Source organism: Oryzias latipes, chromosome 21 (genome assembly GCF_002234675.1).
Source record: "Oryzias latipes chromosome 21, ASM223467v1".
Taxonomy (NCBI): domain Eukaryota; kingdom Metazoa; phylum Chordata; class Actinopteri; order Beloniformes; family Adrianichthyidae; genus Oryzias; species Oryzias latipes.
This window is the reverse complement of record NC_019879.2, coordinates 7,821,734-7,839,523: the sequence shown is the minus strand read 5'-3', so window position 1 is coordinate 7,839,523 and position 17,790 is coordinate 7,821,734. Positions and strand designations below refer to the sequence as shown.

The window sequence follows — 17,790 nt, the reverse complement described above, 5'->3', positions numbered from 1 at the left end:
TTATCAACTAATTTAAGCTTTTTTTTTCCAATACAGCGAGTTGTCATTTAAAAAATGAACAACAATAGATGAAAGAGTCTCACCATAACGTTTTGAAAATTATCAGAACTTTTCCACTGAAAGTGTTTTAGAGATTTTCATTTTGGATTTCATGGAAATGAGCAGGAAAAGTCCTTCTACTGAGTCCTTCTAAAGAGACTGGGTGGAACAAGAAAAAAAAAAGATTTCAGGCATTTTTTGGTTTGTTTGTTGCAACTTTGAATAATTACATTTTGCTTTAAGTCTGTAGTAATACTCAAGTAACTGTCCCTGTGATGAGTAAAAGTTAAGGAAAATTCATATTGAATGCTTTATGTTACTCATTCACAGCAAAAAATAAGCTACTGTTATGCACTACTTCAATCCTCTAAAGTTAAAGAACAATATGGACATCACATTTTTTGGTCGTATCACCACAGTTGTTAATTCTGGTTAACTGGGGCCCTGTGACAACGTGTGTCGAGGGTAAGCTCAAATATTAGCTTGAATCTTAAGCGGTTAAAGTGAGTTCCTCCCAAAACTGTTTATTTGACTTTACAAAGAAACATGCAGGTGTTATGACTTGATGAGGCTGTTGAACACTAAGGATTCAAGCTGCAGAACATTACAGGCTAAACTGTTGTGGCTTTTGACGTTTTAAGCAGTAGGTAGCTCAGAAATATTTATTTCTACAGCGTAATCGTCCTCACCACTTGTCTTATTGTCCTCACTTTGCCTGTATTAAAAATTCACTGGTCACTTGTGTGGCGTTCAGTGTTTGTCTCCTGCTTTGCTGTGTGCCCATGCTAGCTAGTCAATTGTGACCACCGTCCACTGCGATGCCTTGGGCCAAGTGTGATTTCATAATAACTTGGTGTCACTGGTAAAGCGCAATGGAAAAATGGTAATAACTGGCGCAACCCACATGAATAATGAAGAAACTCAAATCACTTCACAGATCTGATGGGATGTACGGCACATAAATGAGCATGCAGAGTCCATCTGCTGGTTTCTACTGGTAAATAACAGCTCCACATTCAGAGCAGCTTTGAGCTGCAACGCTGCATCCAGGATTCAGTCGCACACTGTCAACACTGAACTGTTAAGGGCCCTTTTCCTTCCAGCAGTGTCATTTTTTAATACAACCACTGTGCCATGGTTAAGCACAGTCAATGTGTGACATGCTACTGTAAAGAGGGATTATTCATACCTCCTTCTACAATTTCTGATTGTTCTTAGTCTTCTTTTAAGGAAGATCCTGAGCAGCTTTATGGGGAAAAAAGTGTTAATATCTACTAATTACATTAAAATATGTGTAGTTTAATTTTTTCTAATTTTTACACAAAAAAAAGAAACACTCGATTTTAGTTATTTACTCAAATCAAAATGAAACGTAAAAAAACACACAATAAGAAACCAGATATTGTAGGTACCATGGGTTGTCACTGATTGAAGGATGACATTTGAGTTTTGACGTTTTTCATTGAAGATGCATTTTTTTCAAACGCGTCTTTAATGTCTGCATACTAATAAAAGTTTCATGATTAGTACGGAGTGTATCCAGTATCGCTTTATGCTAAAAAACCTTTGGTTAAAATGATGGACAAACATCATCATCCAATCAGTGATGTCCAGTTTTACCTACTTTTTCCTTTTCTCAGATTGTTTCATTTTTAACATTTAATTTGGATTTCTGGAAATTTCTCTCGTTTAAAAAAAAAAGTCTTCTTTTTTTACAGGGGTTGGAAAAGGTAGACAATATGGGACATCGCTGATTGGATAAAGATGTTTTTTGGATTTGTGCTTTGGTTTCTGTAATTTCGTTTTGTTTTATTTTTTTGTGATCTAGCGTTGAGTGTTTAACTGGTTTGGTTTGCACTTCAGGGCCACCATAGTTTTTATGATATACCTTTCTTTTCTTTTTTCCAACTTCTCCCTCCTTAATTTCAGGTTACAGCATTTTTTTATTGCACTGCTTTTCTCAACTCTCCCGGTTCTGCTCATCATTGCTGGTTCAGTAACTTGCCGGTGGATCGGGTCAGGGGCCGCGGTCGGCTCTTGTCCACCAGCTTTGGTGCCGTGAGAGCTAATGCCTTCTGACACCCTCGGCTCCATCAATCCGAGCAGCATCATTTTAGTAATGCAGAAGTCATCAAGGCCTCGGATTGCGTGAGGGCTCTCATCTGGAAACCCAAACACCCCAAGCTTCAGCAAAATCCTGTTGAGGAATACAAAAAATTAAGGTACGCATTTAGTTGCTGCTCTGTTTTATTGGATTAAGCCCCAACATTGCAGAGCGGTGTGCTTCTGCATAAATCTCTCGAAAACAATTAGGTTTCCTTGTGGGGTTGAAGATGTGAAATGTTTAATTTTCCAGTTTTGCTTGTGTTAAACTAACAGTGCTGAAACAGTTGAGGGCCCGTTGCAATTTTAGTTCAAAGGCCACAGTTTAATCTGATTGCGAAGCCTTTTTAACCAGTGAGCTGGTCTTTTCTACACACAGTGCCCTTACTTCAAGGGCACTCAACTGAATTGTTGCTTAACCCGAGCAGTGACCCTGCCACATGCTATATGCACTCTTGTACCCCAGATCCACCACTACACTATTCCCCTTGCGGGCAAGGCTTTTGCTATGTGTCAAGCACAGTCACACACGGGCGAAGGGAAATCCATGAATCTCGTGTTAAGGGAGAGGGGGGAAAAAAATAGTCAGCATCAGTGCTTACTCATCTGGTAAAAACAGAGTGATCTACAAAGTTTGTACGAGAGGGTTTTTGACGGTGCCCTGCTGCTTTGTCAGTGCAGCACATGCTGCAGGCACTGGCATCCCCCATTGCCTTCCAGGTCATTGGCCAGGCTCAGCGGGTGGCATGCTTCTAGCCCCATGAAACGTCCCTGATTCACAGCTGGATCCGTAACAAGGTATCATAGCAAATGAGTCGGTAAAACATCACTGGTTTGAAGAGCATGAGAAATTGTCATGATATCATTTGAAATTCCTGATCTTGACTGCAGTCCGCAGGCAGAGGCAAGAAATAAGAGGAAGAGACCCAGTAATGACTTTTTTTCCCCCTGTTTTTTTCACCATCTGCATCAGCTTCTCCACCTCTTGGCACCCTAACCCGCCCCCCCAAACTGATGCCCGAGGGGGTGAAATTCAAACTAATGCAAAGAGGCAATAATTAAACATCTTGTGATTCCCAGCATAGTGGCTTATAGGTGTTGTGCTCCTAAGATGAGCTCTTTATGACACATTGTCCAGTTATTGAATGTGTTTTTTGTTCTTCATTACACATGACTCATGAGTGGTCGTGAGGTGTCAGTTTGGGCTCATCCTGGTGTGCTGAGGTGATGCTGGTGATGTTTGAAAAGGTTGTCTAGAGTAAATTGAGGAGCAAGCCAAATTCTGCCACATTTATACAAAGATTTTGCCCTGATCAGTAGATCTTTCTTTTTTATTTTCATTTTTTTTTACTGTGTTTTAGAGTAGTTTTAATGTCCCAACAATTATTTTTTTCCAAATGTTTTGTTATTATTATAAACAAAACATGTGTCCATAATATTTAAATGTTACCGTTTTTTTGTGCAGCATTTACTATATATTTTGCAAATACACATTGTTGAACACAAATCAATCAGTTCTACTGTCTCAGTGAAATGAAAGGATTGTGGTTTGACCATAATAACAAGTAAGCCTTTTGCAATGAAATAAGGTACATAAACCCCTGTGATCTTTAACCTTTCTATGTTTTGGAGTACAGTTTGCTGTGAGGCCCTGTGCAGTTTTGATGGATACAAAGAATGGAAAAAAACATCAGCTCCCTCTAAAACCACAATGGAGACCTTGAATCTAAATGTCATGGTTTCATAACGGATACACTGACATTTGTGTGATGGGATTTAGCCATGGGTTAATGTAGCCATTGCTGGCACACTGCATTGATGTCCATCCTCACTTGGGCTGTGAAGTCTACCTCACCATTTTTTGGTGCCCTCACAGGAGTTTCTTTCAAAGGGGTGATTTTTTTTTTAATTTTTTATGCAGGTTTAAACCAATTATTTCTGTGATAAAAAAAAATTTAAAAAGTGTTTGATATGTAGTTTTGTTTTATATGATGTTAATGTGCCTCAGGAGCTGTTCAGATCATTCTTTTTTTTTTTTTGGTAGGGAGCTCGGACTGCGGGTGGGGGTTGATGGGGAAGGCAGGCGATCAGCATCAAAATCAGAGCCATGTAAATCTAATCAATTATACAGTTTTTCAGATAAAATGTTGGTAAATCAAAACACATTTTCCAAAAGTCACAGCATAATGAGAAATTTAAATTGGAAACAGAAACCATTTGTTTATTATAAATGCCAGGGTGAGGTGGTGTCTTGCCATCCATAAATTTTGCTATCCTTTCATATTCCTTTTATCTCGAACTACAGCTTTGGCACTCGTTCAAGATTTTAATGAACCCAGACTTCTGAGGCATCAAGGCCTAGTTATGCATTGTCCATTTGGATGGGGGAGTACAAAGAGGGACAAGGCAAAAAAAGCTTTCACCACTGAAATAATATTTTGCATTCTGTTGCTTTACATGGAGGTCATTAGGTGATGGCAATGTTCAATAACACTACAGAAGGACAGGAATGAACAAACAATTAGAATGGATCTCAGATTGACTGACAGACTGATGAGCTTTTGAAGGTTTTTTTTTGCTGTTTGTGTGAGTGTGTGCACAAATGTGACAGGGGTGGGGGGGTGACATGAATCAGAAAATACATTTTTGTGCTTCATGAGAACACAGAGAACCCCCCTGCCCTGGCCCAACCTGGTGTCGGCTGCTTTCACGAGCTCAGAGGTTCCTAGGGGAGACCAGAATGGAAGTCGAGCATCTTGCTGTGATCCAAAGAAAGTGTGCCAAATGCTATCAAAACTGGATTAGTAGACAACAATTGCGTTCGATGAACAGAAGGAGAAGGAAAGAAGTAGTTTCCAAGTAACCCATGAAAGGAATTTACCTACACCATTGCATTCCTAACTGGAGTAAGAAAAGATTAACACATATCCCTCTTTTTGGTAAATGTGAAACCTTCAAGTTTTTGACATTAATGGGTTTTAAAATTTGCCCTAAAGAAAGTCATGTCAAGTTTTGAACATTAAAGGCCTCAGGTGTTGTCAGCTAAGATTTGTAATGTAAATTTCATAGTAATTATAAAGACATTTTTTCATTTAGTTTTATCTATTTATATTGCTTTTTATTAAGTAAATTATATTAATTATTAACATTTTTACATTAAAATATAAAATAATCCAGCTACAAATTTATAGTGTTACCTTGCTTGGGTTATTTTAATTGCTAAATTTCTTACATATTACTCTTCACATTTTGATAACTTAATTGTACAGCAAGCCCACCTGAACAAAAGTTCTAATTAGATATTAATTCAACAAACGAAAAAACAAATAAATCATTTGTCATGCAGATTTAACAATGACAAACCCCTCCATGTCATTTGTTCACCACATTTGAACTTGACTGAGGGTTATGGCAGCTGACTGCTGCTGTGCCCGACAAGGCATGGATGGGGTGGCTGCTTCTCAAACAAATCTCCTTCTCATTTTTGCTCTCCAGGATAGTAGAACATCTGCCTTTTTACTTCCAAAAGAGCACGAGCAAAAAATAAAATTACAAAACAATTTATTTATTTATTAGTATTATTCATATCATTTTTTGGGGGGGACATTTATTATTCTTTACAAGTTTCTCGCCTTTCTCACACATCTCTGACCACCTGCTATGTACCATTCTCCACATGTCAGGAACGTCCGGGCCCCGCCTCCATCCTAATTTGACCAATCACGCGACTCATTTCGGACATGGGAGGAAGTCCGGAAGCCAATCGCTGCTCGCTGCTGCCATCGTCACCGGAAAACATGGCGGCGCTCATGACAGGAGCAGTGAGACAGTTGGCTCTGCAGTAAGTCAAACCGTGTTTTTACACATTTTCTTTTTTATGTACATGTTTACTTTAAAACATTACAGGCTAAACTGTTGAAACCGTGGACCGGACGTTGCTTTAGTGTTGCGGTTTTAGCTGTCGGTCATGTTGTACTTTATTTGCTAGCTCTCCACTCAAGTCAGTCAGGAGATGTTGTTTAAAATCAAATTTCTCTGCAGTATATTTATTTTACTTTACAAAAAAAATGCAATGTTTGTAACTCAGCAAACGCTAGTATGCAAATAATTTGTTTTGTCGCTTTAAATTGCACAAAGTAAATCACACGGGACCCATGCAGAATTAACATGATTTTATTTGTAACTTAAAAAAAAAGGTATAGCCAAAAAAAATTCCCTTGAAAATATGCTGTTGGAATGATAAAAACTGAATAAATTCTTAATCTTTTGCTGTGCTGCAGCAACAGCAAAAAAAACTTTGTCAACCTATAAACAGTAAACCGAGACATAAAGCTCCCATCATCAGTGTTTGGACGAGCAGCCTCAGCATTTTGCAGCTCTGTCTGTCTGCAGAGGAGCAGAGTAAAGTAACCACACAGCCATGCTGGTCAGCATCCACCGATGTCAGCTGATGGCTGTTAAATGACCCAAGGGGCTTCCTCCCACACCACTGCGCTGCTAGTTAGTTAAATCCTTTTAAACATTTTTTTCCTTTTTAAGACCCTGATAAAAAGTGTGTTTTTAACATGTTGTGGTATTTTTCTGATAGTAGAGGACAAATATTGTGAAAATTAAGCTTCATTTTGCATTTCTGAGTATTTCTTTATTCTAATCATTGTGAAGATGAAAAATGCTGTTGGAAAATCTGGATCAAAACTGGACAGCTGGATAGCTCCAATAATGCTCACCGCTTTTTTTTTTTTTACATGTTAGGTTAGCGGTGTGAGGGACTGTAAGCTGGTGGGAGAGCATGTAAACAAGATGTATGAATGGAAGGGGTGGGGCTTTCTCTGCTCCAATAGTCCCACCCACAATTTGGAGGTGCTTTTCTAATAAACTACTGCCACTTTGCAGAAACCATGTTTTAGAAAACGACACAGCGTTTTTGGCTTTGCCTAAAAGCTGCATCATCATAATGAAAAGACCACTGGGAACACGCTTACAACAAAAATATAGTCTTTAAAGACATTTCCTCCTACACTTATAAAGAGAATAGCAGACCTCCCTTTTAAAACTGTCACTTCCAAATTTATGTTTTGATTTGACAGGAAAAAAATGTGCAGAGAATAAACAGTCTTCAGTTGTGCTTAAGTGCATACATGGTTGTGTTTTTCCTTATTATAATGTACATATTTCTTATTTTACATTTAGTGTTTGAAAATAATTTGAATAATATTATTTTTAATATTAATAATATTGTTTTAATGTTTTTTGTTGTTGTTTATACATAGCTCGTATGTTAAAGTGTTTGTACAGCACGTATGTTTGTAAAGATATTTAAAAATGGAAAAATTCCTTGACAGTAGGCCAATAAAAAGACATAATCTTTTAATCCTTTTTCTATCAAGTTGTTAAATCTGTTTTTTATTTATTGAGCCATTGAGGTTGCAGAAAAATTAAACAATAATCAACAATTTTGGACATTTGAAAATCATCATTAAAAATACATATTTTATTGTCTTCTTTATTTGACTTTTTTATGTTAGAAAATCTGGGAAGAATTTTTTTTTACTTGACCTATTTAGCAGCTAAGGAAAATCTTTATTTTGAGGGATCTGATTTACTGAGGACACAAATGTTGATTGACTAGAGACCCAAATGTTTTTTTTTTTTACCTTTTATTAGCATAACTGTTTCTAATTAGTGACTGCTTAGTGCACATTACTGACTTTGATGATGATCATCATTCTTACTGACTGGTTTGTGCTTTTCACTACATTGTCACAAAACCAGTGGAAGTCGTAAAGCACCCAAATATAATATTATGGATCAAATTGTATTGCGGACCTGCAACAAGCCTAAACCAGGAAGTTTGAGAACTTTTTCAAGGTAATGTTAACAATGAGGCGTAGAAAAACAGGCATGTGAACAGATAGAGACCAGCAATTCTTGCACTTTTGAAGCTTTCCTTCATAAAAATCTGTTCTGTAATAATTGGTGTTCTAAGTGTCCATTCAAAACCAATTTTAGAGGGAAGAGGAGGGGATGTGTGAAGACACTGTAAACATAGCCGATGACAAAAACTGAGCAGAAGTGAAACTTTTGTTAAATAAATTACAAATGTATTAATTAAAAACAAGCTAAGAGCAGCAAAAATGGAAAATTATAGGTGAATCAGCTCATGAATATGATGAAACGATATTGATTTTCCAATTACGGAATACTTTAATCAATTTCTTTTAACCCAATCCTAGTCTTTTACAGAAAACTATCAATAACAACATATATTTATATATACACATGAGGTGTTCTGTCTGAATTAAGGGTCAGAAACCTCTTATAAACAAAACAGTAGTTGTTTTTATATTGATGCTGACCTGGAAGAAGATCAGAGGATCATCAAACCCATTACTTTTTGACATGTTGCACTTAGTTATGGAGCGTGGATTGCCGGGCGTGCAAAGCTGGTGTTCTTGGAATAGAGTATGAAGTGACCATCCCAACTATCCACTCGCGATGCCTTCAATTATGGACTACAAAAGTGTACACTATTAATTGGATGTATTTCATTTCAACAACTTTTCCTCTAAGAATCAGCTCTTAAACGGTTAAATGTATCCCTTCCAAACGGCTGGAACTAAGAAAGCACTGCGTGGGCTTGTTTTATAGACAGCCTTAAGCTCTCACCCTAGCATTGGCGGCAGACTGCTCTTTGTCACAAACACCCTTGTGTCAAAGATGCAACAGCATCCTGGAGGAAGCATTGACTGCTGCCATGAAGTCGACAAGTGATGAAAGTAGCCTAGAGGTTGTCAATTAAAAGAGCCAAGGCCTGGACCTTATAAGTTAATGGGCAGTTTCCCCTTCCCTGGGCCTGCAAGGGCTTTATAGCACAGCTTATAAAAACTCTTAAGTGTAATGCACCCCTATAACGTTTTCAATTAGAAGACTGGGCAGAAAGCAGTGCAGAGACTTGGCAGTCAAGTTCAAAAATTTATATAGTGGCATTTGGCATTAACTGGAAGAGGAATTTTCAATTGCCCCAGTTTGACTAAGTGGCAGCTACTGTGCAGATTTTTTTATTTTGATGGCATTTCATGCTGATGGGAAGTCTTAAAGGCTTCCTGCTGTCTTTCTGTTATCTGTTTTTTTATTTTACCTGGATCATATTGACACAGCTTGAAAATCCAACAGTTTTAATGCTTTAACAAAACAGGCTAATTGTTATTCAGAGCTCTCCTAATGCTGCTGCTGCATATTATCTCAAATGGATCAGTAATTTGAAAGGCTAATCGGCTCATTTACAATTAAAATTGAGATTGAAGATCAAAGAAAGTGAAAATGTAACCCAAAGAAATGTACCTTCGATGAGAAATCTACAGTGGCCATGAAGTGCAAATCACACTAACAAATCATTAAACAAAAAAACATATTAAAGATCACAACGGCAATTAAAAAAAGCAAAACAAATAATAAATAGTTTAAAAACCATTACATTTTATAAATCAAAACTAAATTCTGGAAACTAAAGCACAATTCCAAAAAAGTGAAACACAATAAAATGAAACGTTTTAGAAAGCAAAAGTAATTTCCAGAATTCAAAACGAAATATTAAAAAACAAAACAAAAGAAGAAAACCGGAATAGGTAGGTACATTTGAGACATCTCTGATTGGATGATGGTATCCACTAAGCCTGCACAATATACCGCAAATTTATCGTTATCGCAATATCAAGCAGTGCAATATCCATATCGCAAAAGTCAGCAAAAATCGCAATAAATGGTTACCTTAAATGTGCTAATACAATCCTATGGCAGCTTGAAGCATTTAACGAATCAAATAAATCCATTTATGCATTTGACCAATTGGATGGACCTTTTCCGATGTTGACCAATCAGATGAGCCCTTTTATGTTAGATTTTTGCCTCTTACGTCAAAAAGGGTCATTTGGTGTATCATTTTTTTAAACTGTTGCAATGAGATGGTAATGATGTTTTTGGTTGTTTTGCTATTTGTTTATATACCGCAAATTATATCGTTATCGCAATATTGATCACTAATATCGCACATCGCAAGTTTTGCTCATATCGTGCAGCCTTAGTATCCACTATTGCTTCATGCCTGTATATCAGCTGAAACGATGAACAAACATCTTCATCCAATCAACGATGTCCTATAGTACCGAACTTTTTCTGGTTTCTGTAAAAAATAATACTTGATACACTCCGTACTAAACATAAAATTTAAGAAGTATGCGGACATTGAAGACGCATTTAAAAAAACTCAACTGTCAAATATCAAACACCCTCATCAGCGATGCCCAATAATACCTACCTTTTCTGGTTTCCTATTGTTTTCATTTTTTAAAATTTCATTTTGATTTCTGGAAATTACTTTTGTTTTCCAAATGTTTCAATTTTATTACGTTTCATCTTTTTTAAATTGTGTTTTGGTTTCTGGAATTTTGTTTTGATTTCTAAAATTTTATGTTGTTTTTTTTGTCATTTGTTTTGCTTTTTTAATCGTCGTTGTGATCTTTAATATGCTTTTGCGTTGTTAAAATGCTGTGTGCATGCTAATACCGGCTTTGTCTCTCGTCTTCTTTGATACGGTCAAGAATCGACCATAACAGAGTGATTTGTTAGTGTGCTTTGCCCTTTAGAGCCACAGTAGAATTCCTTTACTTATCTGTTGCTCTGTGGCTGAGCTTTATTTGGCTTCCGGTAGAAAAAATAAATGAGTGTTGAGCAAACACCAGTGTTGACACCTCATTTCCTCATTGATTGGTGGTAGAAGCCCAGCTTAAGGTGTGTGGCCATAATCCAATCAAATAAACAAACAACCTTTGTGATTGTGTAACCAAATATGCAGCTATGAGCAGGTTGTCCGAAACAAACACTCTAGGCCATTATTTTGCTTGTCTTTGTCTGAGTTCAAACCTTTAGCTCACCATTGTCTTTTATTTTGGTAAAGACAAGTAAAAACATTAACTTTAGTTCCTCAATCCACCAGTTCTAAAAAAGGGTAGATTTTTTTCCTCATGCTTTTGCACTTAAAACTTTTCTGAGCCAAGGAATCAATATATCGCCCTATTACCTGCTGTTGACCCAGCTAAGCTCGCCTTTGAAATGTGTTACAGAGCATTAAGTTAACACATGTTAGTGTGTGAAAACAAAGCTCGGGCGACTGGCGTGAGGACCAGCTGAGTAAATAAGATTGAGGGAGCAGTTAGAGATGGCAGGGAAGAAAGGCCTACACTTGTTCCAGCACAGGCTGAGGTGGATCCATAAGGCCAACAGATGGATACGCTAACCTGTATCCCCACAGAAGAAGGGGAAGAAAAAAAAGCCCAAATAAAACAAGTGACTCTGCTCTGGCTAATGCCTTTGATCAACGGCACATCTTGGTCTTTGGTGTAGGACTTCTTACGACCCCGTGGAGCACATGGAACTGCATCTGTATAAACATGGCCGGGGAGGAATGTGTGAACAATGCAACAAAAGAAATTTGTTGGAGAAACACGGGGCGGACTGGGCTAATGGGTGGTTTATGTGGTTAAGGATTTGAGCGTGGTGGTCAGATAGGATGAGAAGCTGAGGAAATACTGTCTGTTTTCTATGACAACACAAGTTGGAAACTCTTTTTGTTTTTGCTTGGTCACATGTGTCAGCACAAGCGCTGCAATGAAACTCTAAGATTTCACAGGAAAAGTACAGTGTTTGGTTATATTCATCTAAGTAGCTTTACAAAATATATTTGATCGTTATCCAATGTGCCATAAAGCCAGCCTTTTTCAACTGGTAGACTTACACTCAAAAAAAGTAGATGTTTTGAGAGTTTAAAGGGGAAGATGTTGTCTTGTCCCTTGTTTTTTTTTCTGCAACAATGGCTGGCTTATTGCCATGGTGATTGTCTGCTAGTTCCAGGACTATGAGGTGTAATTTACCCAGCATTTCCTCTCTGATACACAGCACTGTAATGAGTAAGAGGTCTGCTTTTATTGCAGTCTGTTAACTAGGTCCAGAAGGGGGAACTTAATGCATATGGATTCTATGCATACATCTATGTGTGGCCTGTTCATTTTTTCTTTCTTTTTAAAATTTGTTCCTTTATACCCTAATACTGTTTTGCCCTTAGCGTGAATAAAGAATGTAAATGCACTGGTAAGGCCTGCCCTGGCTGTGCAGTAACAACAGGATGCACTGCTGGGTTTAACCCCTTGGGGTCAGTGTTGACAGTTTGACCTAAAAGAAGGTGGATTGGGATTTTCTCCTGGAATCTTAACCCTTGTGCTATCTTAGATGACCCCACCCTTACATTGACGTGTTCTTCCTACCATAATAAAGGTGGATAAAGGTGGAGAAGATTTCATGTAATCCATGAACACCAGTGAAGATCACAAATCATTGAAGAAAAAAGGTTCAACGCACTGTCTAGTGGGTCTAGATGACCCAACTCCCAATGTTAAAGTGCTTAGGATAGCACAAGGGTTACACTCACAAGTGTTTAAGAAACTATAAGACCATATAAATTCTACTATTTAAAGCGGAAAAACCTTGATTTTACTGTTAAGTATATGTTGTTTTAAGAAAAACACATTACTGTCAGAACCTTTGACATTTGATGCTGGCAGAAGTGAAGCGTTATGTAATGTTTGAGTTCCATTAAATGTATGAAGAGACCAAAGCAGACGAGGCTCCATCTTTTTAAGCTCTTCAAGATCATTTCTATTTGATAAAGCTGATCACAGAGCAGAGACGTGGCGAGTTCCCTTTGATAATTTGCTGAATGTGGGAGCTCATTGATAACTTATCACGGATCTGGCAGCAACACAAGTTGCAGACAGGCAGCATCCTGTTAGCGGTGCACTTCATTAGAACCAGGTTTCAGTAATACCACACACATTCAAGCAGCGGGGCCATCTCCTTAGCATCAAAGAATGCTTTATACAAAGGGTTGTCTCTGCCGCAGTCCTCCCACCAGTGTCTGCTAATGATGCCCGCCGCACACATTTTTAACACTGATACTCTTCTGTACTTGTCATTCATTCACACTTTCAAGCCCTTAATGTCTGATTCCATTTCTGTGTCCCTTGCTCTGTTTGTCTCCTTCTGTCTTTCTCCCCCTCTGTCACTCGTGGTGTTTGCTTGGATGCTTGGTTTTGTTTGTTTATTGTTTCCAGATGGCAGACACAGACTTCATTTGTGCGGCTTTCAAGTTCCCAGAGAGCTTTTTACTGCCTTGGCTCAAGCGCTTATCCTGTTTCCTCTTGCCAGGCTTTATGATAGGCCCTTTTAAATGTAGCAACTGGAAACAACTGTCACTACCTGTCTGCATCACGCCTAACTGTACACAAAGCTTTCCTTTTATCACGTTTTTCATCTGAAAGTATTTGTTGCTGATGGGACAGAGAATCGAGATGGTCCTTGCAGCTCAAATGCACGGTCAGCAGTGTGTAACACTCGTTCTTCATTTTTTTCCAAACATTTGCCAAGTTTAGTCTGGGCATCATTAAGCGCCATGACGTCACTTATTTACAGGAACCCGGGAGGGCAACTTGCCCAGTAAATGTGGGGGAGGACTAGCGCATGTCTTTACTCATCGGATGTAGTTTTAAGATGGGGTAGTAATCAAAGCGCTCGGCTATGTAAAAGCCACCCCCTCCTCCTTAAGGAGGCATTTTTCCCTGGCTGCTGCTGAATGAGTGATTTACCCTGGCATTCCAACCTGCTTAATATCATTTCTAACAGCGATATTTAACAAAGGACTCCATCCATTGTTGAATGTGCTCGACTAATCCTTAAAAGTTAGTCACTCAGAGGAAATCCAAATGTTTTTGGCTTGTTGTTGCCGCTAGGTATGGATAAGGTTGGCCAGCTTCAAAGTTTGCATTCCCAGAAGGGGCTAGCTCTGTCATTAGGCATTCACCAAAAACTGTGTTGTCAGCATAGGACAGTTGTGTTTTTCCATCCCTTTACAGGCTAAGATGAAGGGAGCCTTTCTTTATACGTTTCAAATTTCAGCACAGTCATAATGCTGACCTCCTTGTGACCCCTGTGCCAGGGGATCTAAGCTGAAGTGTGAAGGGATCGGACTTTAAAATTCACGTAACCGCTGGTGTTTGTGTTTACCACCAGCGAGAGCCTGCCTTTCCGGCTAATCTCATCAAGGTTTCGGATCTAGTGCCGGGGTGAGGGAGAGGACAGAGGACCGTGACCCACATCCTTGTGCCAGGACAGCTCTCCAGCCCGGCTTTGTGATTCCATCAAAGTTTACTACGAGGCCCACGGCCAGGGATTTTACTACAGAACTCCCTGGCACAACAAGATGATGTGTGCACTCATTTCTTCCAAGGACAGTCACTTTCATGTCCTGGGCCTGCCTGTTTTTTGTTTTGTTTTTACCAGAGAAGAACCTTTACCTTTCAAATGTGAAATGATTATAATTTTTTGTTAAATTAAAAATGCAAACAATACATACAGCCCACTTTTTTTATAATTTGAAACATGTAAAAGCATGAGATAACTCAGAGGTCTTTGTTTGAATCAGCCATTAGCTAATGTAACATGCCTTCACTATTGTTCAGCGGTGAGTCTTGACTGTTAACTCTTTGTGAGATGCCAAAAACTCTACTTTATGTGTTTTTCTTTGACTTTGACAATTATTTCTTTCAAATTTGATTGCCTGCATTTTATTTTCCCTCTTTTGAAAATGTTATAATTAGAATGATTGATTGACAAACTTTGACTTTGTAACTGAGTTTGTTGCACGTTTTTTTTCTTTTTCTTTTTTTAACACTCAAAACACCGTATTTAAAAGGTCCACTCCGATCATATTTTGATCTATTGTAAAAGTGTTCCCAGTGGTCTTTTCATTATGATTGTGCCATTTTTTGGCAAGATCAGAAAAACGTGATCTTTTTCAGGCCATAGTTTTTTCAAAGTGGCAGGATTTCATTAGAAATTCACCTCTGAGTTCTTCTTATCATCCATCTGTTTACACTCTCCTGCTAGCTTACAGCCACTCACAACCTATGCAACAAAATGGTGAGCAATATTGGAGCTACCCAGGTGTGAAGTTTTGAGCCAGATGCCAGCACAGATAAGGAAAACAAAATTGTAAATGGATTTTATCGTTAACAAGTTGATGCATCAGAATGGAGCAGAGCATGAAGCTTGAGGCTTGCTGTAGCTTCTACACAACCCCTAGAGCTTTTGTCTGCTCCTGATTCACAACGATTTGATTAAAGAAATACTAAGAAATGCAATTTTGATCTTTATTTTCTTTATTTATTATGTATGCCATCATGAGCAAAATGTCACAAGAACATGTTAAAAAGATCAAAAACACAAATTGTCATTGGAGTCGGTTTGTAAGTCTTATTTATCTTTATGGACTTCTTGTTTGCATTTTGATTTTGGTTTATGTGAAGCTGTTTCTCTACAGACAGAGACAAAACACATGCAGTTAGGAAATGTAAAGTTGTAGTGACAACAATCAAAGGGTTTGACTATTTTTAACGTATTTCCGGAATGTGTCTAACACTTGTTCAAGCTGCTGCAAGCAAAGTTCCAAGTTTAAATTATTTCAAGCAAATGCCTCTAAATTTCAACTATACACACAATGTTTTCTTAGCTTTTTGAAAATAAAATAAAGCTGAATAAATTATGTGTGACTATTAAAAATGTAGTTGAAAGTGTGGTTGTATATGGTTATGAAGGTAAAACAAATTTAGTAGTATCTCTTGAGATATTCAATTATTAGTTTCTGTACCTCTAGCTCCAAGCAGGCAAAATCCCATGGACTATTATAAAGTAATAAAGAGCTATTACTCAATCATTATATTTGTCAAATAACCATTCTTGCTTTTAGACCTTTTTTAACATAATCTTGATAATCCTCTTTTTTTATGCGTGTTTATTTTTTTCTGTAGTCCAGGTTATTCAAGTTATAAACTGGCCAATCAGAAGCCTCAATAAAAGCATGTGGTCTCGTGTGGAACGTTTTATTGACAGATTCTCCCAAACCCGCTTTCAATGGTGTGGGTGGGGACTTTCAACTCACTCCTAAGTGGCGAGAGTGGTTGCCATAGAAACAATGACTCAGACAGACTTGGACCAATCGCAGTTATTTATGATTTCTGGTTCCAATATGGCGATGTCTTTTCTGAGAAAAAATGTCGCCTAAATTGGCTTAATTTTGTTGGAGCCGGAAGCAAATCGTTTTCTTCAGTTGACGTGAAACTCACTTGGTTCCGTTTTCTTACATAGTCAATTATTCGAACACACAAGACCATTGTACATATTTTAACTCACAAAACTTCTAATAGGAGTAGTGAATAAAAAAACAAAACATTTTTTATCTTTCTAATGGTATAAAAGTCAAAGCAAATTGTTGTCAGGGCAGATATTTTTTCCTTATTTGAGATACAATTCTTTACCCATAACTATTGCTCCATTGATATTGAAAAGGGCTTTTATAGGTTTGAAAAAAAAGTCTCCCACATTTCATCCTTGATACTTGCTAATACAAACATGTCCAGGAAGCAAAGAGTTGAAAATGTACCTAATTTCCTAATCTTAGTTAAACCTACAAATTGATCTTTGTTTGCATAATATGTTCGATCCAAGATTTTGTCGTTTTAAATGTCCGGTGTTGTGAAACATGGCAAAAATTGAGCTTTCATTCCTCCTTTGGGTATATTTTAAGACAAAACATGTTTTTGGTACATGACTTGTTTATTTGACTACCTGCTATCTTTAAATCCTTAGATGAAAACCTTTTTGCTCTGTGCTGTTAAAACACAGATGTGGACGTGCAAACAGGAGCAGCATAGTAAGTTAGTTTATCTTTGATGTTCAGCGATTGACAAAGAGACTTTCCTATCAAAGGACTACAAATAAACTACAACGAAAGATTGATTATCAAAGGCAGGTCTACGTTCTGAGTGTTTAAAAGACAACATGTTAAGGCTCTGGGGTTTATGTTTCTGCTTTTGATCCAAATGGATCTTTCATTTTGATACATTATAATCTAAATGTGATGTTTGCTTTCTGATCATTTTCACCATCAATGGTGCATGGTGTGCAAAATGACACAATGGTTTAGGCCAGACTACAAGCAAATTGGCATGTCGTTGAGTCCCATCTTCGCTGATGCGGGACTTCCCCGTGCTTTTGTCTTCAGTTTGGGCACAGCTGTCAGGTTAGGTGCTATCCCCGCTCCCCTCCCAAAAACCTCCGGCCACGCGCCGCTGCACCTCAAACACTAAATAGAAGCATTAGACACACCATGTTAGGGGCTGCTGGTGTCCGAGCAGCGGGTTTGGTTGTCTTGTCCTGTGGCCAGAGATGTGTGCATTATCAACCCTCCCACATCTGCACTATTTGGTGTAGCGGTTATTTTAATTCCCATACCTTTATATTAGATAGTAGATTTACTCATTTGTGGTTGATTTCCATTTGTATTGCTGCGTCTGTCGACCGCTGACCCTTATATGCCTCCAGTTTTTAGCACTCGGCTACAGATCTTTGCCATGTAAATGCCCACAAGGTCTATTTACTCATACGTAACGTAACAGATCTTGATTATGCACCACCAGCATCACACCTCAGCAGGATATAACCAAACATGAAAATTAACTCGCCGTTAAATGCCACTATATGCAG

At 38.0% G+C, this 17,790-nt stretch overlaps 1 protein-coding gene across 1 annotated transcript in view; it reads left to right on the top strand.

Annotated features, from left to right (window-relative positions):
• The first annotated feature begins 5,867 nt into the window (after positions 1-5,867).
• Positions 5,868-17,790, top strand: part of clybl (citrate lyase beta like) — a 63,779-nt gene continuing 51,856 nt past the window's right edge. The window contains exon 1 of the mRNA XM_004081449.4: positions 5,868-5,983. Coding sequence (XP_004081497.2) covers positions 5,883-5,983 — 101 coding nt within the window. The 5' untranslated portion in view covers positions 5,868-5,882. The remainder of the gene's footprint in view (positions 5,984-17,790) is intronic.